Genomic DNA, 20,465 nt, shown 5'->3' on the forward strand with positions numbered 1-20,465 from the left:
TGTCAAAACATCCAGAAATGCAACAAGAAACTGCAAACTATATATGAGCGCGAGGTTACGCGCGCGCTCATGATTTATAGCCTCATTGGCTGGCGGTTATTCCCACGCGCATCCTTACGCACGCGCAACCGGCAGTAGTACGCAGAAGAAAAAAAATGCTCAAAACTTATTCACGAACAATATACTACTAGTGAAATAAACAGATTGTGTAACTAACCCACATGAATAGTACTCAATTAACTGTAGCAAACTGTAATAGCCTATATTGTGGTATAGCCAAATTTTACACTTTGCTAATATATGCGACAGTATTCTGCAGTGAAGATAACTATAAAATAAACTGTGGTATACTTAAGTTAAATATTTACTATTACAAGCACAGTATTGAGTACATTTAGTAGAATTGAATACAGTAAATGCCAAACTAAAAAGCATAGTGTATTCAAAAATTTAAGATTTTTACTAAGTAAAATTATTTAAATTTTATGTAATGATTATTATCCATTTATTATCTAATTATTATTATTGTAAGTTATTAATAATATTCACATACATGAAGTTACAAATGTGACCGCAATTGCCCTTGTACACTAAAAATTTGACTGATGATGAATTTTGCACTTCTGCATCAGCACCTGTCACAGAGATCAGTTAATGTCTCTACATTTTTAAATGATCAGTTTCCATTCCCTCCAGAAAAACTGTACATTTAGTGTAACTTGTATTTTGTGTATGTGTGTGTGTGTGTATAATTAATGATTTGTATAATGTGCTGAATATTTAATGTTTTGTTGAAAGCCCGAATATATTTTGATGATCATTGACATTGTTTGATGATTCACAGAGCCATCTAGTGTTCAATAAACAAATGGCACATTAATGCAAAATACATACTATTTATTTTTCAGGTTCACTTATTTAGTATTTCCATGATTTAAGATCATTACAGCATGAGACGGTTAAATAAAAAAAGCAAGGGCAATAAAGCCAGCACAACTAGTCGTCCAATATATAATTGGGATTCACCACTAAAAATGGATCTTCCTCCACAACAGGCTCATCTCCATCCTGACCCATCTTCTTCAGTCCCGTCTTAGTCAGCTCGATGATGATATGGTCCTAAAATGCATGGAGAAATGCCTTAACATTCGGCTTAGCTCCGAGGCTGAGGGTAGCATCAGAGGTGAGAGAAAGCACATCAATACTAACATAATGAATGAGTCTATGCAGCACCCTCTCAATAAGATTCTTTCTAGCAATAAGATCAGACTCCGACTCCATTTCACTCTCCATCTCCTTCAGGTACCAGTTAATCAGTTCACTCTTTTTAAGAGATTGATCCTCATCCACTAAAACACAAAAATAAACATTTGAAGGAAAAGGTCACCCAGTAATGTCCAAATTCAGTAGTCAAGTGGGTTACACTAGTGAAGTAACACATGGAATAGCAAATCAGGGTACGGGTGTGATTTTTGACAGGTGTCTAACAGCGGGACTCACATTGTTCCATTTTCTGCATGTGCAGCACCAACAGGTTTGAGAGTCTCTTGTATTCAGAAAATGACAATCTGAGGGCTGGTTTGGCTTCAGCAGCAGTTTTCTCCTGCTTTCCTGCTTCATCCGTCTCCATGGGCTCCGCTGGGTGACCGTTGACTTCATGACCTCCATTCTGTGCTGGCTCTCTACCAAACAGCTCATTCTGATCTGTGGAGCTCAACAAGAGCACTTTCATCTTACATTGGTGTTGATGCGACATTTGTTAGGGATTAAATATTTTGTTAATGACATCAGAAGCACCCCTCAGCACATCTCTCACCGTTCACATGATCATCATCTTGCTCCTGGTCAAAATTGATGTCAGGGGAGTCTACTCGAATGATGGATTTATTCAGAAGTCTGAACGCCTCTTTCACGTGTTTGGGAACAACCTTTGTAAAGAAGAATACTGTATTAAAATACTGTATAGTGTGCATGCAGAACAGTGTCCAGCATGGCCATAACAGTCGTTTGAGAGCAACATGAGACCTCGTCTGAGCAGTAGAGTCTGGCCATGGCCTCGGACAGCCGTAACATGCTCTCCAACTGCCTCACTGTGATTCGCCAGGCTGATTTTGTGGTCCCACCTCCGTCTCGCTGCCGTAGACGTTTATATTGATCCACAATGAACTCCTGAGCCTCTGGAGTTATCTAGAAACATTAGGTTATTCAAGATTCATAAAAATAATGTCATCAATCGACAAAAGGGAAATTAGAGGTACATTTGCCTTTAGGGAGTAAATGAATGTAGCAAACCTATTTGCTATAAGAACGGGAACCTGTTTAGTTAGGAAACTATAATACATGGTTTAAATACCAACCAGAACAAAGTTTTATTCCCATAAGAAATCATGCCGTCAACAAACAAAAACTTTTAAGACGGGTCTCATTTGGGTCTTAAAAATAATCATTTTACTTAACGCATCCTTATACATGCTAAATTTAGAAAAACTCAAATTAAAATAATTGAAGTGGTTGCTTAATTATTTTCCACGGCTGTAAGTATTTAGCATTATTTGTTACAGGGACACAAGTCAGCATTTTTATGTTAATAAATCATCTTCGTAAGTCGGTATATGGTTAAATGACTCATTACAGGACGAATCAAGACTCTCTCGCCCGCCCCTACTGACTGTAGGAAGAATACCCCACTTGCAAGTTCGCTGTATCAGACCCGGTGTCCTTCAGTCTCGTAAAGTCTCAGATATAGAAAGCATTTACTCCCAGACACTAGGGGGAGCTAGTAGAGAAATAATACTCAGACTTGCCTTGTGTGCCTTTAAAAAAAATATTTATGGAATATTTGAAGAGTTTCGTTGCAAAACGAGATAAATCCGTTTTTTAACATTTTTGTCAAAACATGTTTATTATTATGTTATCGAGTTATTTTGTTTTATGGTGCTACTTAGCTGTATTTTTTAAGTTATGAAGATTTAAATCAAAACAAACCAACTGCAGTTGAATTGATATTAATTGGAATGCACAACCAAAAAACGAGATTTCTGAAAAGTAAAAATAAAAAAGTTCTCTCGTTTTGCAAAACTCTTCATTTGCATATTAGCATAATAGCATTAAATAAAAGTAAATGGCATATTACAAACTTTGGACGCTTAAAGGGCACCTATTTCATTGCTAAAAACAACGCTATTTTGTGTATTTGGTTTAATGCAATGTGTTCACGTGGTTTATGGTTAAAAAACATAATTTTCCACATACCATTAATTTTTGTAGCTCAAGCTATACTGATTTTCTAAAGCGCTCTGGTTTTGTACAAAACTCATCGATTTGAAAAGCGCTGTGTCCCTGATTGGCCTGCTAATCTGTACGTTGTGATTGGCCTGAATACCTCTGACATCAGCCGAAAATGTGACATGGTAAATGTTTGAAAGATTCGCTCACAATGCTAACAGGAGTTAACTTAAAGGCCCAAAGCGAGAGGAATTATGATAATGCCTACAATCCATGTGTTTGTTGGAAACAATAACTTGTGTCATCATTTACCTTGGGGTTTGTACTTTTTGCATATCGTTAACATGTACTAGTACACATTTACACACCAAAGGAAATGTAAAATCGTAACTCAGACGATAGTTGCTCTTTAAAGACAAAATCTTGCCTTGGGCTGGAACTGTCGGGCGAACAGTATGTATCTCTGGACTTCTTCAGTGCTGTAAACCCTTTCTACAGACTCTACGTTTCTGGCATGAAGGTCTACAATCCTGCGGGCGATTGCGTAGTCGGTCACCTGATGAAAAAAAGGATTTTGCTTTTCCTTAAAGGGACATTCCACTTTTTTTTTGAAAATTTTTTCCAGCTCCCCTAGAGTTAAACATTTGATTCTTACCGTTTTGGAATCCATTCAGCTGATCTCCAGGTCTGGCGCTAGCACTTTTAGCATAGCTTAGCATAATCCATTGAATCCGACCAGACCACCAGCATCGCGCAAAAAAACAACCAAAGAGTTTTTATATTTTTCCTATTTAAAACTTGACTCTTCTGTAGTTACATCATGTACTAAGTAAGACCCACTGAAAATTAAAGCTGCGATTTTCTAGGCAGATAGGCTAGGACTATACTCTCATTCTGGGGCAATAATCAGTGACTTTGCTGTCGTAACATGGCTGCAGGAGGCGCAATGATATTACGCAGTGCCCGAAAATAGTCCCCTGGCATTGAAAGTAACCAAGGGGACTATTTTTGGGCAAAAATAAAGAAACCATTATTTTTTGCGCGATGCTAATGGTCTAATCAGATTCAATGGATTGTGCTATGCTATGCTAAAAGTGCTAGCGCCTGACCCGGAGATCAGCTGAATGGATTCCAAAACGGTAAGAATCAAATGTTGAAGCTGGACTGTCCCTTTTAAGATTTCTTACAGATGTCTGACCTCATTGCATTCATCCACCAGTATAAAGAAAAGGTCAAATCTGGACATGATGGGCGCCGACATGTTGACATTTTGTTTCAGAGATTTGGCACGGTTGTATCTGCCATCTACGGGGTTGGCAGCAGCCAGGATGGAGGTGCGGGCGTTGAGAGTGGCCTGCGGCACAAACACAGCGGGTTGATGGTTGTCCAGATAAAATCAAGAATGTCTTTAAATGTTTATCAGTCAGATAGACGCACACCTTTACACCAGCCTTAGTGATGGAGATGGTCTGCTGTTCCATAGCTTCATGTATGGCCACCTGGTCCTTAAGATCCATCTTGTCAAATTCATCTATACAACAAACCCCCTACAGAGAATGTTACATTTTTACATTTAAAGAAACTGCAAATTGCCCTTATCTGTGCAAAACCATCACAACTATAAAGGAAATCTAGGTGGTTGTTTATTGGCCAGGACAGGTAAAAAACCCCCACTGCAAATCTCTATGATCTGGGGTCTATATTTGGCTCTGGTTCCTCCTTTTATTGGAATAAAAAAATTAAAGTATCAAGCAAATTTTTTTTAACTATTTGTAAAATTGTTCAAATTTGCGAACATACGTTATCAGCCAACATGAGAGCTCCTGCTTCGATGACGAACTCATGCGACTCTTCGTCTTTGACCACAGCGGCAGTCAGACCCGCGGCACTGCTGGCTTTCCCGCTGGTGTAGACTGCTCTGGGTGCGAAATCCTCCACGTGTCTGTAAGAAACACATCAATTATTTAGAGACGCACCGAACATTACATTTCAAAGCTTTACCTGTAAGTGACAGTATTTCTCAAACGTTTTATTTACTTAAGAAACTGGCTCTTTGATGTACTCGGGTCTCCAACAATGCAAACGTTGATGTCGCCACGCAAAGATGTCCCCTCCATGGTCGTCTTGGCCACACCACCAAACAACATAAGCAGAATTCCACGTTTAATTTCATCATTACCTGAGAAAGATTGAAGCAAGTGGTTAACTACTTATTTAATAACCAAACATGGTGCATTTATAAGGCTTTTAAATTAATTTGTTATTGAGAGTTGAGCAGTAGACAGCAAAGTTATGTCTTACTACACAAGACGACACGCTGTACAACTATACGTAAAAAAAGTATTTTAAAATGTTAAATTGACAACAGAATTATGAAAAACTCTTTAAAAATACTTTCAGCATCCAGGTATAATATTAGCATTTCACCAAAAGATAAGAGTAGCGTAACACTTAAACCCCGAGTAAATTTTTTTTTACGTGTACGCGAGCGTACGTGCACGGTCAAACGCACAGCCTTGCAAATTGCATAGTTTATTTAACTCCTACAATTTTTGGCACGGCACTGTACGCAGACCCTCGGATATGTGTATTAACGGGACTATACTTTTAGCTCAACCTAATTGACGCTGTCCCGTGTGCGGGACATCAGAGTTTCCTTCAATATTTTGCATGTAAATTTTATCTATCACGACAAACTATATATCATTGGAAAGCTCTAAGAATGTAGTTTCATATTTCAAAACCTTTTAGCAGTAATAATAATGCAGTGACAGTAATTTATTAATGTGTGACAAGAGTACGCAGCAAACCGTTGACACCTAGCGGCCCTTGTTGGTTAAACCATTAAAAGTGTAACCCAAACCTAATTTTTGTAATAATTTTATGTATGAAATATATACTTTAACACATTATTTTTATTAAGTACAAAAAATGTAAACTGCTACAAAACTTTATTTAATATTTTCACCTCAGACACGTGCAGGAAAACTTTAGTGTCTTCTTTTAAAGGACAAGTTGGGTATTTTACACTTAAAGCCTTGTTTTCAGATTGTTTATGATGAAATAGAAGAGTTTTGACTGAAATTTGGACATATGAGGCTGCCCCGAGAATTCGAGAAGTTTGTGTTTCACCTCCCACCTCTACAATGGGTGCACAGGTGCACAGGAACAATCCTTTTTAAAATGCATTAAACTTTCGTTTACAAAGACGTGAAAATCACCGAATGGTCAGGGCTGTTCACTGACATGCCCACACAAAAACCGCCGCAAAATACGCACTCCAACAGGTTTTATAGTAGTTTTTGTCCAACTCCATTGACTTGTATTAGATGTGCTGTGAGGTACGGTATTACTCCGCGCCGGGAACTTTGTTTCTATTCTTACAATTGGCAAAGGCGGATTAGCGCCACCACCTGGGCTGGAGTGTCTATTAATCAAGCTCTCAACGGAAGAATGTACGGGTGTGAGGCGTTTGGAAAAATAGGTCCACAAGTTAACAACGAATGCTATAACAGCTGTTGGAAAGCATCTTTTGCAGCGATTTTTGTGTGAGCATATCAGTGAACACCCCCGACCACTCGGTGAGTTAAGTTTCACGTCTTTGTAAACGAAAGTTTAATGCATTTTAGGAAGGATTGTTCCAGTGCACCTATAAACCCATTGTAGAGGTGTGAGGTGAGAAACAAACACGCGAAAATTCTCAGGGCAGCCGCATATGTCGAAATTTCAGTCAAAACCATTCTATTTCATCATAAACAATCTGAAAACAGGGCTTTAAGTGTAAAATACTGAACTTGTCCTTAAGCCTGGGATACACTGTACGATTATCGGCTGTCCCAGACGAAAGATTGCCATCGTGAAACAATCGTCGCGATTTCTGTGATTGTGGCTCTTCATAGGTGGCCCTATATCATACAGTGAGAGAGGTTCAAAGACGGGCGTTTTCCCGGTCTTGCATCCAAAGATAGCCTACAATAGTTTTTTGACAGTGTCAGAAATTTGGCATGACCACTGCACAGTGCGTTTGCTGCTACGACCTGCGTACTGGTATTTGTTTACCACAAGCGCATGCTGGTGACGTTGCGCTAACGTGTGACGCAGCCGCCGATGCTTCCGTGTCATCATCGTACAGTCTACATGCTTGTCGTATCCGAGTTTAAACTCTCCATGTCGCACAGTGTAATGAGGTAATGTTCTTATAGACCCCTTCAAAGTTTGTAAACATTGAATGACTATCGGGTGCGCGCGCAGCATGGGGTCAAACTCTTCATACCATCCAGGCTTTATAATGTAATCTAACAGGGCTGAAAAATTATGACTTACCTCAAATGAAGTGAACACAAAAAAACACAAGCCTCTTTGATATTTGCATTGTCTCAGTCTGCACGTTAATTGCTTGCAGCTGCAGATGTTGTTTTTTTTTGTTTTTGAGATTCTGCATGAATCACGAAAACTTAACGAAAGACCTGGTGCGATTTTCACAACCCACGACGCAAGAAGGCATTTTTGACGATACCGAATAATACGCAACTCTATCTGCTGTAATGGCTTTTCTGACCCGGACATGCGCAGCGGAAACTGCCTGTGACGTGAACCGTGAAGGGGTCTATAGGAGGGCAAAAATTCTGCAGTGTATTTCAGGCTTTAAACAAGACCAAGATTATGGTTATAGACCAACACAAAAAATGCGAGAGTTATATTCATTTGAAGGTGTACATCACCTTTTTACCCCCCCCCCCCACACTCAAAAAGGGCTGCGCCAGTTAAGGGGTTAAAAGACACTAACAGCTGAGAGTAGTTTAAAGGTCCCGTGTCTAGATTTTTAGCGGCATCTAGCTGTGAGATTGTGAATTGCAACCAACGGCTCAGTTCACAGCTCAACCCTCCCTTTCGAAACGCATAGAAAAGCTACGGTAGCCTCCACAGGACAAACACGCCATCATCTGAGACAACGAACGGACGAAACACGCTCTGTATATAGAGCAGTTTGTATGTTTAGGGCTACTGTACAAAATTGATGGTGACTTCCATGTAAGGAGACCCGCGGTGTACAGAGATAAAAACGACTCATACTAAGGTAATAAAAACAATACAGTTCAATTATATCAGGTCTTTATAAACAGTGTTGGGCAAGTTACTTCCAAAGTGTAATACATTATATATTACAAATTACTGTCATTTGAAAGTAATTAGTTACATTACAATATTACTGTCTCTGAACTGTAATGAGTTACACTACTTTTGCGTTACTTTTGAGTTACTTTCATCAAAAGAACAGAAGTATGACTAGGCATTATAAAATGTTAAAATGTAGTTTGTTGCTGCTTATAAATCTAGAAGTTATGTGTTGGCCCTCGAGCTTTGAATAGGCAAAGTGAAGACTTATGGCAAAATACAGTAACAATTACCGTCATAAACATAGACAAATGATCTGGTAAAAGAGCCCACTATAATGCAACCTATAGCCTAATAACATGGTAAGACACGCAACCTCTTTTCATTTCTATTCTTTTGATCACTTTTAATTCAGATTCACAGCACAAACCTGGCATGCACTGGGTTGACACAATTTATCAAAAAGTCCTATTGGAGGATTAGGCCTCAAGGAATACAGCTCATTTCAGTCCAATAGGATTACATGTAGGCTAACATATAATTGCTTAATAAAACAGACAAACAGAGGAGCACTGCTTTTTGCCAAACAATGAATATAGGTTCCCATACAAAGGCTGGTAAAAACTTTAAACAGTGATGTTTAAATGTACTATTTAGATAACCATGTTTAAGTCTTCACTAATGTTATGTTGTAGTTTAGGTTGCTGTTTGTAATAAAACTGTAGATAGCATAGGAATAGCCTAGCAATCTATTATGTATATGGACTGTAATCATAGCAAAGCTTACCTTGTCGTTGCTGGTGTGATATGGATTTTACTGGCAACATGTAAAAGTCTCTTTACTTCTGATGTTCAAGCAGCACAGGAGACCGATAGAAACTTTCTGTTGCTCTTACTTAGTGCTCTTATTCGCAAAATTATGCGTGTGCGGCGCTACCGGACCTGATTGCGACCACTTTAGTCAATGCTTATAATACAGCCGCGGACTTCCCAGATTCGGCTCTTTAAGAAACATCTCTATATTTGACGCGCACCGCGTCCAAATCGCATTTCAAATACAAAGTTAAAGAACTTGTTGCATACAGCACGTGGAAATAGACATACGCTGCGTCTCAAACCGCCTACTTCCATACTATATAGTAGGCAAAGAGTAGGAGAAGCAGTGCTTTTCGCCCACTATATAGTATGGAAGTATGCGGTTTGGGACGCAGCCATTTACACAGCTTTTTCATGTGTGGATGCTGGTCGCGCGCATTGGTCAAAAATAAAAATTTAAAATAACACGGTCTAATTTTGAAATGCATTGTTTGTAACGCGCTCGTTACTAAGACTGTAACGAGTAAAATATTACCAAAATTTTACGAGTAATGCGTTATATTACTGCGTTACAACAAAAACTAATATATTACTGTAATATATTATATTTTGTAATGCGTTACTCCCAACACTGTTTATAAACCACTGATAATATAATTATGTAGATTATATTGCATTTCTGTCACAAGATCCTTCGAAAAGTTACACAATGCACCTTTAACCCTAAAGAAATGGAAATATGGTCCAAAGAGAAAGAATGATGAGTACCATGAATAGTGGGGAAGAGACTGGTGCAAAGGTTGTGATAGAGGTTCTTGTCTTGGCTCATTTCAAACACTTTCTCCCATTCTTGTACGGTCATTTGATTCTTTACACTCTCTGCAGTCTGATCCTCTGGACGAAGCTCTTTTCCTCCGAACTAAACACAACAGGAACAACACCACCGAATAGGGATGCATATCAATTAATCGCGATTAATCTATAGCAGAATAAAAGTTTTTGTTTACATCATATATGTGTGTAAACTGTGTATAATAATTATGTATATATAAATATGCACACATGCATGTATAATTTTAAGAAAAAAATATATTTATATATTAAGTATTTATATATATAATATAAATTATACATAAATATACAAATGTATATACACATGTAAACATTGCTTAAATATATACATGCATGTGTGTGCATTTAACTATACAAAGTTATTATACACAGTACACACACATATATGATGTAAACAAAAACTTTTATTCTGCTATAGATTAATCGCGATTAATTGATATGCATCCCTACCACCGAAGTAACTAACTTTAAAAGAAAGCTATCTTTAATCAGAAAACTTTCACTTATTATTAAACAAATCAATATTATGATCGATTTTGTGTCATGATAAACCCTCTCACCCTTGGGTTAGTTGGGGCGACGTAGTTAGCAAGAAAGGCCAATCTGTAGGACAGTTCCCGGACTCCCAAAGCCTTAAGCCCCTGAATCCCATCAGCATCGAAGCCCTCTTTCCCAGTCACCCTGCTGCTGGTTTCTGCCCGTGTGCCTTTAAAGATCAAAAGCAAATGACAGATAACCAAAACATTTACTCACCATGAGCATGTTGGTAGCCTTTGGTTATACAGAGACCATGCATATTATATATATTGGTTCTTTATATCTGTTAGATGGATACCTGCCATGGCCAGTGCGGACACATCAGGTACAACAATCAGTGTGCCGGTGAAGTCACAGCGATCTCCGGCTTGTGCCGATTCCACAGCCTCGGCCCTCAAAATCACCTCCATGCTGCGAGGAATGGAGCCTCTCGGCAGCTCCGCCTGCGTCTCCTGGATGCGCACCTACCATTACGCATATATGCTCCGATTAAATACTCATACATTATGTTTATGCACTTATCTAACACAGTGCATGCAAGCGGTACGTTTTCCCTGGGAGTCAAAGCCAGAAACTTTTGCTTTATTCGGATTAACCACAGATGTTTGCACACATTTGGGGGAGGTACTGTCATTTGTTTTTCGCATTCTTACTTTCTGAAAGTCAACAAAGCGGGATTTGTTGGTGTCCAGCATGAACCTGCGGCGGTTGGCGCACACAGGGTTCTTGCAGATGGTCGGTTGCGTGTATTTAAACTGCTGTTCCACATCTTTGATGACAGACTGGCAGTCAAGGCAAAGAAAAGTCCCGCTGACCAGCTCCGGGTGTACCGGATGAGTTCGCACCACCTGCCCGCTGATGCGTAACAGAGTGCCAATCCGCGCGGAGGAGAGCTCACGGATCCTGAAAAGCACAGAGAGATGAGGCCATATACAAAATGGAGGCTTTGGTCCGGTGCTGTGATGGGTGCAGCCTTTTTAGGGCAGGCAAGACTGAGGGGTTTAACAATTCATTTAAAAGACTGAGGGGAAAAAATTGTGACTAATTTAAATTTTAAGTTTATTTGCCATTTGCACAAGATGTCAGTGACAGAAATACTAGGGTTGACTTGTAGGAGGACAAGTAATGCTTACTGAGAAGGGAAATGCTTACTTTTGTCTGGAAGGAAAGTCTGAAAAAGCCACATAAAATTCTTTGGATGGTGGAATGTTTCCATGATCCTTGGCGAATTGGCGAACCGCTCGGCAGAGAAACGGGTAAACCCTGAAAACAAAATTTATAAAGAAATATTCCAGCAACAAGCAATAGTCTGTTCATCCATACCAGACGCAACACGACAAAATGTCTATCAAAAATCAAAAGAGGACATTTCACATGAATATTTTAAGATGTCAAAAACAAAAATCTTCGGTCTCCCCAGAGTACATCTGTGAAGTTTTACCTCTAAATACCATATAGATAATTTATTACGTTAAAAGGTGTAGGTGTGAGCAGTAATGAGCCGTTTTTGGGTGCGTCCTTTTAATTGGAAATGAGCTGATCTCTGTACTAAATGGCAGTGCCGTGGTTGGATAGTGCAGATTAAGGGGTGGAATTATCCCCCTCTGACATCACAAGGGGAGCCAAATGTCAATAACCTATTTTATACATGCTTGCAGAGAATGGTTTACCAAAACTAATAGGGCTGTTAAGATTAATCTAACACGCGTTTTCTCAATGAATACATTTTAATAAACTACGGCGAAATGCCGGCACATCCAAAAGCCAGAGGGCGCCCCAGCGCAGAAACCCCCCCTGTGCCGCAGAAGAACCACCACTACATTCCAGGAAATGTCTAGAGGCATATTTATATTCATAGACATTATATACTAATGTCTATGTTTATATCGCTGTTCTTCAAATTGTTTACTATTTTCATGATAATAAAGAGGAGTGTTGCTTTTTAAATGCATATTATAAACGACTCAAACTAGTGATTTTAGATTGATAAGGATTTCCTACTGATCACAGAGCTGTAATACATGCACGAGATGTGCATGAAACACAGAATTGGAGCCTTGTGATTCAGAATCGATTTCATACAGAACCTAAATAAAAAAGCAACTCGCCGTCCATGTTTACTTGTATATCGATGATATAAGTGGGCGGAGCTATCAGCCGCGACGTCACAGAATCAGAGACCCTGAAAATAACCGTTGCTCATTTGGACCTTGGCATACTATCATCGCTCGCGTCTGGTTAAAACCAACACAGACTTACACAGAAAATGCTTTTGTTAATACCTGTAATATTCCTCTTGGATAGTGGTGGCCAGCTGCTGGTTGTAATGCTCAATGTTAGTGAAGCTGACAGTGAGCGTGTTTCTCTCCGGTCTGATCAACTCTTGCGCATCGACCAGATACAAGACGTCACCGTTTTTATCCTGAAACCTGAGCATTCAGTCAGATGTTACAAGTGAAGTTAGAGACCTCATTAAAATACAGCACCTGACTGCACTCACTCTTCCAAAAACTCCAGAAATAACTTCTGACATTTCTCGGAGAGCTCATCACGCGCTTGCACGCCCGCTGGCACAGCAGCTTCAGCCCCAGGATCCATCACACACAAACACCGCCGACCCGCACCTGTGCAGGTAATCAAACCGCCAATCACACACCTGCGCCATGACGTCCACTGATTCAACTTTTTGAGCACGTGATTTTAGGTGTGTTTAGACTTCAAGCGGCGCCACAAGAACTGACAGGCCGTTGACGCACCAAACCATCGCGAGAGCTATTCGAAATAGACTACTTCGTATGATTTCTTTAATCGGTCTCGCGGTATCTTGACGTCATCTGCCTGTCTGTTTTTCATACGGCGGCCCAAGAACCGACAGCGGATGACGTCAAAGTACCGCGAGAATGATTCAGGAAATCATAAACCATCTCGCTTTCGCGATACTTTGACGTCATCATCCGGCTGTCGTTTCTTGCGGCGCCGCATGAAGTCGAACAAGCCTTATATTTCATGTTTATGAGACTTATTTTTTTTCAATATGAAAAAATGTAATATATTCGTCAAATGTCACATTCTTTTCCCCAGTAGTCTTTAAATAGTTAGAGAATTATATATTTTTTCTACTAGAAAAGCTATAAAAACAGTTCACGCATTATCTAACCCAAGTCTAAAGGCTTTAAATATTTTAAAGGTCATGTTTGTAATTATATAGGTTAAGGTTTTTCTTATTCATCTTTTCTAATATTTTTTTCCCATAGAACTGTACTGGGGTATTGTTTTGGTGTTCAAAGAGTAAATAAATAACACTTTGATGGGAATCTATCATGAAACGTAATTCTCAATCAAGTCTTATTCTAATAATTTTAGATTATTTAATTATATTAAGATTAATTATTGACTGACTTATCAGTATAATCATTTTAACTAGTATAAAAGTCCAAGGTTGGTGACATAGGTTTAGGCCAGGTAGCTGTAGGTGTCCTTCTCTTCAGCCATCCTCTCCAGATACTCTTAGATAACCAAGACAGTCGTGCACAGCAGTGGTTCTCAAATTTTTTCGGCATAAATTTTTTATGACATAAAACATTCCAAAACTTAACATTTGAATTAAATTAAACATATTAAAGGGGACATTTCACAATACTTTTTTTAAGATGTCAAATAAATCGTTGGTGTCCCCAGAGTGTGAAGTTTTAAATCAAAATATCATATACAAAAATGTATTATAACATGTTAAAATTACCACTTTGTAGGTGTGAGCAAAAATGTGGCGTTTGGGTGTGTCATTTAGGGATAGTTCACTTTAAAATGAAAATTCTGTCATAATTTACTCAAAAGAAGATATTTTGATAAATGATGGTAAACACACAGCAGTAAGTGACCATTGACTTCCATAGTAGGGAAAAATATTATTGCGATAAATTACTAAGAAAATATTATGATAAGCACACAGTTGAGGGTACCCATTAAATTCCATCATATTTTTTTATTCCTACTATGGAAGTCTATGGTCACTTACTGCTGTGTGTTTACCATCCTTTCTCAAAATATCTTATTTTGTGTTCATCAGAAAAAGAAACTCATACAGATTTAAAACAACATGAGGATGAGAAAATGATGACAGAATTTTCATTTTAAAGTGAACTATCCCTTTAAAATGCAAATGAGCTGAACTCTGCACTAAATGGCAGTGCCATGGTTGGATAGTGCAGATTAAGGGGCGGTATTATCCCCTTCTGACATCACAAGGGGAGCCAATTTTTTAATCACATTTTTTCCACATGCTTGTGGAGAATGGTTTACCAAAACTAAGTTACTGGGTTAATCTTTTTCTAAATTTTTAGGTTCATAGAAACACTGGGGACCCAATTTTAGCACTTAAACATTAAAAAGGACAGATTTTCATGGTATGTCCCCTTTAAATTATACAATGTAGTGGTGTTGATAAGTAGCCTTCTTTTTCTGAGGTTTTTCTATTTACACAGAATTTATGATAACTTTTTTAAATAAAATGTCACTAAACTGGGCCGCCCCCAGTTTGAGAATCACTGGTGTACAGCATGAGGAGAATGGTTGTTTTTATTATATATGAAATCTCTAACTGTGATTGGTCCATCTAGACATGCACGGAGAGTAAATTGGAAAATGTGATTAGTTAGAAAATTCCTTATCAGAAATGAAAACAAGTTTTTGGTTGGTTCTTCGTTTGAGTCAGACTTGTCTATGCGTTTTGATCATTTCAGCCTGCGTTTCTTTAAACTAATTTAAAACACACGTTTTTTATAATACTGTATCAATCATCACCCCCATAGTTTCAAAGGCATCTGACACGTCAGCTATTTCTCTGCCACTGGCTTTTTGGAGCCATGTGAACACACAATTAATAGTCAAGGGGACAGGGCAGGGAGACTCGCAAGTTCCTTTGTACCATTTCTTTTTTTTATAACTTGTGTTCTGGGTTTATGAAGCAAAACACCGAATCTAAAAATCACCATAGTTTCTTGCATTTAAGTGGTATGGATCCACATGGGCTTAGTCCTCAAATGTAAAGTCCCCTAAGTTTTTTGGGTGTCAGTAATTTTACAGTTTCAGAAATACATACGGAAACATTTAATTCTTTTATTTAACACACATTTAAAAAAGTGAACCACACTATACAAATGGTTTTCTGGTAGCAGGAAACAATTCAGAATACACAAACCGGTCTTTTCTCCCTGGCATGTGCACCTAAAATTGCACCTTTTCCTATTTTTTTCTGTTTCATATCTTAAAACATTATCCAGGCATTTTAACCGCTATGGGATTTCAGTTTAACCTTGTTTATATTTTTATTCATTTTAATGCTGATGGGCAATAGCATGCGTAACGTGAAAGGTTTATTTCCAATTTGGCATTTTAAACCTGTAATGTTTCATTTTGCAAGATTAAAGCTCAACATCTCTCTGTATGTATGTATGTATTTATGCATGTATGTACAATCTTGTCCATCCAGAGGAGAGGCGGTCCAATAAAACAGTTAAGTTGAACTCACACACGCTTGTTTGTCCTTTTAAAAATTCCTTCAAAACAAGTCCAGCATCAAGAGGAATGATATTTATTACCAGAGAAACAACTTATTTAAAAAAAAAAAAAACAATATGCGTGAGAGACAGACAGAAGGCCGTGGAGGGGTAGCTGTAGGTTTAGGCCAGGTAGCTGTAGGTGTCCTTCTCTCCATCCACCCTCTCCAGATACTCTTTCTCTATGAGGATGTCAATGCACTTCTGCAAGAACAAAGACAGTTGTGTACAGCATGAGGAGGATGGTTTTTCAATGATGTTAAAGTCATAATCAATACTGTAAATGATGCCTGTAAACCATAAGGGTAACTGACCTTGATGACGGGGACTCTGGGTTTGAACCGCGATGAGAGCTGATTCAGAACTTCTGCAAGGAGCTGCTGGTGCTTCAGGACTTTCCTCATCTTCATGATTCTCACGATGGCCGCCTGCAGTAAGACCAATTTGTATTTATAAATAAAAGTGTATTTTGCAGCATATGTACTGTGTGCTAATCCTTTTAAATAATGACAATGGTTTTTGTTTTGCAATATTTAAAGGGACACTCCACTTTTTTTTAAATATGCTCATTTTCCAGCTCCCCTAGAGTTAAACATTTGATTCTTGCCGTTTAGGAATCCATTCAGCTGATCTCCGGGTCTGGCGATAGCACTTTTAGCATAGCTTAGCATAATCCATTGAATCCCATTAGACCATTAGCATCGCGCTAAAAATAACCAAAGAATTTTTATATTTTTCCTATTTAAAACTTGACTCTTCTGTAGTTACATTGTGTACTAAGACCGACGGAAAATTAAAAGTTGCGATTTTCAGGTAGATATGGCTAGGAACTATACTCTCATTCTGGCGTAATAATCAAGGACTTTGCTGCCGTAACATGATATTACGCACTGCCTAAAAATAGTGCCCTTGGTTACTTTCAATAACTCTTTAGTTATTTTTTTAGCGCGATGCTAATGGTCTAATCAGATTCAATGGATTATGCTAAGCTATGCTAAAAGTGGTACCACCAGACCCGGAGATCAGCTGAATGGATTCCAAAATGGTAAAAAAAAAAAATTTAACTCTAGGGGAGCTCGAAAATCAGGAGTGTCCCTTAAAATGCTGTGATTGATCATACTTAAATATTTCAAAGTACAGCATAAAGAAATACTGCCCACTGTGACCCAGCTAATGTAATTTTCTTGTGATTTACAGTTTTCTACATAACGTAAAGATCATTCTATGAAATTTAACCGTGATATCTTTTATACTGAGTAAATTGAATGATCGAAATCAAACTTTGATGCTCCTAATCTCATTATTACATTTTGAGACTTTAGCCTTGCACAGCCAAAGTCACAATTATGCAATGGCTGGATGTGGATACCTGAATAAGGAGTTTTCGGTCCTCCTCAATGTTTTTGTGGGTCGTTTCCTGTTCCTGTTTCTGCTCCGTCTTCATTGGCACATTAATGTTTACTCGCAGCTTTTTACTAGATAGAAAAACAGCCATTAATATTCACAACAGCAGCAATTGAGAGCACAGTATGAGAGATTAAATTGTATGTTCTCAAGTGTTGTTGTTCATATTTATGAGCCAATACGTTGGTTTTTACGATGTCAGATGGGTTCAAGTCACTTTCGTCGGCGCAAGATGGCAGTGCACCTTTTTTTTAACGAATTGCACGAAATATAGCAAGGATCATTAACTATTCTTACAAAAAAAGCGCATCAGGTGTTTTGTTTATGCTTTTGTTTGTTTACGTTTATGAAGCAACTGTACACTGTAATTTTACATTTTAATTATTTTGTTGTAAATAACTAACAGACATTGCATCGTTTGTGACTGACCAACTTGTAAACTGAGGCTTACAGAAAATCTTGAGTTTCCTCTCCGGTTTACGACTTTGTGGTGGCATTCACACACATTTATCTCGTAAATACGATATATCCGACATGACCTGAACACACCATAAGTTGCCATGCTGACCTACTTTTTATAACCCAAGAAAAGTTTTATGAGAGTGTCGGGTTTGAATTCCACTTCATCCACATTTGCATTCTCATCCTCCAGAACCTGCACAAACACATTAATGCAATAAGTATCGGTCTGTTATAGTCAAGAAATAGCATTTCTGAGTGAAGAAACAATATTCAAAAAGATAAAATATACATAGGGCTGTGCTTGATTTTACCCATCATCATCATTATTATTATTAAGGTAATCATTTTATAAAATAAATGTACATCAGACCAGAGACATTTATCAAGACTATAAATGGAGTTCTGAGCTGTTAAAGGGATAGTTGACCAAAAAATTTACTCACCCGCAAGCCATCCTCGATGTATACAATTTTTTTCATAACTTGGCTGGTGCTGCGTCTTATAGTCAGGTGCGCCTTGTAAGTCAGTATGAATTAATTTTGACATTTATGAGGCAAAAGACATTATTACCGTCTACAGCCGTGAGAGTCCGCTATATGCTGCTCCTGTATTTAAGTAATTTAATGGATTCAGTAATGTGGAATGACGAGTATGCGAACTTTTCGCTAGTTGGCTTGTTTGGTTAATTTATACTATTCAACCTTCCAGGTAAGTTCTGTATGCTACGGCTTATCGTTTAAATAACTGATAATATTACTTTAACATACAGACATCTATTCAGCCTGCTGTTCTGTCTGCTGTTGTTTAATTGAATAACTCGCCTTTCCAGACTAAATGTTTGTTCTTCGGCTTGGATTTTATGAAAATTTTCTAAATAAACGCGACGTGTAGTCCACTGTAACTTATATATGTTATTTCATCTTAATGACCCATTTTTGAATGATGCGGCTTATACTTTGGTGCGGCTTATAGTCAGGCAGGTAATAGAATTCTAAACTGATTTTTTAACGTTTGTCACAATGACACAACATCTCATATTCTACGTCATACGCTGGGAAACACACTCGTGAACATGCATCAGTCGTTACCGGAAGCTAGTTATTTTAGTAGTAGTGCTGTAGAGACAAACGTAGAGGCAAAGATCAAAATGCTAGGCAGGAAATAGAATTCTAAAACTAGTATTTTTTTACATTTGTCACCATGACACTACATCTCATACGCTACATCATACGCTGGGAGATGCACTCGTGAACGCACGTCAGTTGTTACCTGAAGCTAGTTATTTTAGATCGTAAAGCGCGTTTCCATCGTATGACGTAGCGTACGAGTAGTGGTGCCGTAGTGACAAACATGGAAGTGCAGAGAGCAAAATGCCAGGCAGGAAATAGAATTCTAAAACGAGTATTTTTTTACGTTCATCACAACATCACTTCATCTCATACGCTACGTTATACGCTGGGAAATGCACTCGTGAACGTGCGTCAGTCATTACCTGAAGCTAGTTATTTTAGATTGTAAAGTGCATTTCCAGCGTATGACGTAGCGTACGAGACCTAGTGCCATAGTGACAAACGTGGAAGCGCAAAGGTCAAAATGGGAGGCAGGAAATAGAATTCTAAAACTAATTTTCTTACGTTTGTGACAATGACACAACATCTCATACGCTACATCATACGCTGGGAAACACACTCATGAACGGGCGTCAGTCATTACCGGAAGCTAGTTATTTTAGAAGTAGTGCCGTAGTGACAAACGTAGAGGCAAAGATCAAAATGCGCGGTACGGTGGAATAGGTCCCGCCTTCTAAAACGAGTATTTTTTTACGTTCATCACAACATCACTTCATCTCATACGCTACGTTATACGCTGGGAAATGCACTCGTGAACGTGCGTCAGTCGTTACCTGAAGCTAGTTATTTTAGATTGTAAAGTGCATTTCCAGCGTATGACGTAGCATACGAGACCTAGTGCCGTAGTGACAAACGTGGAAGCGCAAAGGTCAAAATGGGAGGCAGGAAATATAATTCTAAAACTGATTTTTTTTATGTTTGTGACAATGACACAACATCTCATATTCTACGTCATACGCTGGGAAACACACTCGTGAACATGCGTCAGTCGTTACCGGAAGCTAGTTATTTTAGTAGTAGTGCCATAGGGACAAACGTAGAGGCAAAGATCAAAATGCCAGGCAGAAAATAGAATTCTAAAACGAGTATTTTTTTACGTTCGTCACAACGGCACTTCATCTCATACGCAACGTTATACGCTGGGAAACGCACTTGTGAACGCGTGTCAGTCGTTACCTGAAGCTAGTTTTTTTAGATTGTAAAGTGCGTTTCCATCGTATGACGTAGCGTACGAGACGTAGTGCCGTAGTGACAAACGTGGAAGCGCAAAGATCAAAATGCAAGGCAGGAAATAGAATTCTAAAACGAGTATTTTTTACGTTCGTCACAACGGCACTTCATCTCATACGCTGGGAAACGCACTCGTGAA

The 20,465-nt window shown here is 38.5% G+C and overlaps 2 protein-coding genes across 2 annotated transcripts in view; both read right to left on the reverse strand.

The window, feature by feature from the left end:
* Positions 1-876: 876 nt before the first annotated feature.
* Positions 877-13,243, reverse strand: mcm6l (MCM6 minichromosome maintenance deficient 6, like). The gene is made up of 17 exons (XM_055201346.2): positions 13,046-13,243; positions 12,828-12,974; positions 11,698-11,808; positions 11,199-11,448; positions 10,844-11,009; positions 10,569-10,714; positions 9,925-10,075; positions 5,263-5,404; positions 5,026-5,167; positions 4,665-4,772; positions 4,424-4,579; positions 3,653-3,781; positions 2,026-2,187; positions 1,817-1,928; positions 1,501-1,704; positions 1,210-1,349; positions 877-1,119 (listed from the first exon to the last, which is right to left on the reverse strand). Exons 1-17 carry the CDS (start codon positions 13,141-13,143, stop codon positions 997-999), a joined length of 2,487 nt encoding a protein of 828 aa, XP_055057321.2. The 5' UTR covers positions 13,144-13,243; the 3' UTR covers positions 877-996.
* A 2,403-nt stretch (positions 13,244-15,646) lies between these two features.
* cul1a (cullin 1a) overlaps positions 15,647-20,465 on the reverse strand; it is a 28,981-nt gene continuing 24,162 nt past the window's right edge. The window contains exons 19-22 of the mRNA XM_055201347.2: positions 18,077-18,159; positions 17,470-17,575; positions 16,415-16,528; positions 15,647-16,304 (exon numbers count right to left, since the gene is read on the reverse strand). Coding sequence (XP_055057322.1) covers positions 16,224-16,304; positions 16,415-16,528; positions 17,470-17,575; positions 18,077-18,159 — 384 coding nt within the window. The 3' untranslated portion in view covers positions 15,647-16,223. The remainder of the gene's footprint in view (positions 16,305-16,414; positions 16,529-17,469; positions 17,576-18,076; positions 18,160-20,465) is intronic.

Source organism: Misgurnus anguillicaudatus, chromosome 2, assembly GCF_027580225.2.
Source record: "Misgurnus anguillicaudatus chromosome 2, ASM2758022v2, whole genome shotgun sequence".
Classification (NCBI taxonomy): domain Eukaryota; kingdom Metazoa; phylum Chordata; class Actinopteri; order Cypriniformes; family Cobitidae; genus Misgurnus; species Misgurnus anguillicaudatus.

Excerpts from the sequence above, each read along its gene's own strand:
- mcm6l (XM_055201346.2), bottom strand. The coding sequence starts at position 13,143 with ATGGATCCTGGGGCTGAAGCTGCTGTGCCAGCGGGCGTGCAAGCGCGT. Across the intron at positions 4,773-5,025 it reads CTCTCATGTTGGCTGATAAC|GGGGTTTGTTGTATAGATGA; the intron begins GTATGTTCGCAA and ends CATTCTCTGTAG. Across the intron at positions 1,705-1,816 it reads AGATGATGATCATGTGAACG|ATCAGAATGAGCTGTTTGGT; the intron begins GTGAGAGATGTG and ends TGAGCTCCACAG.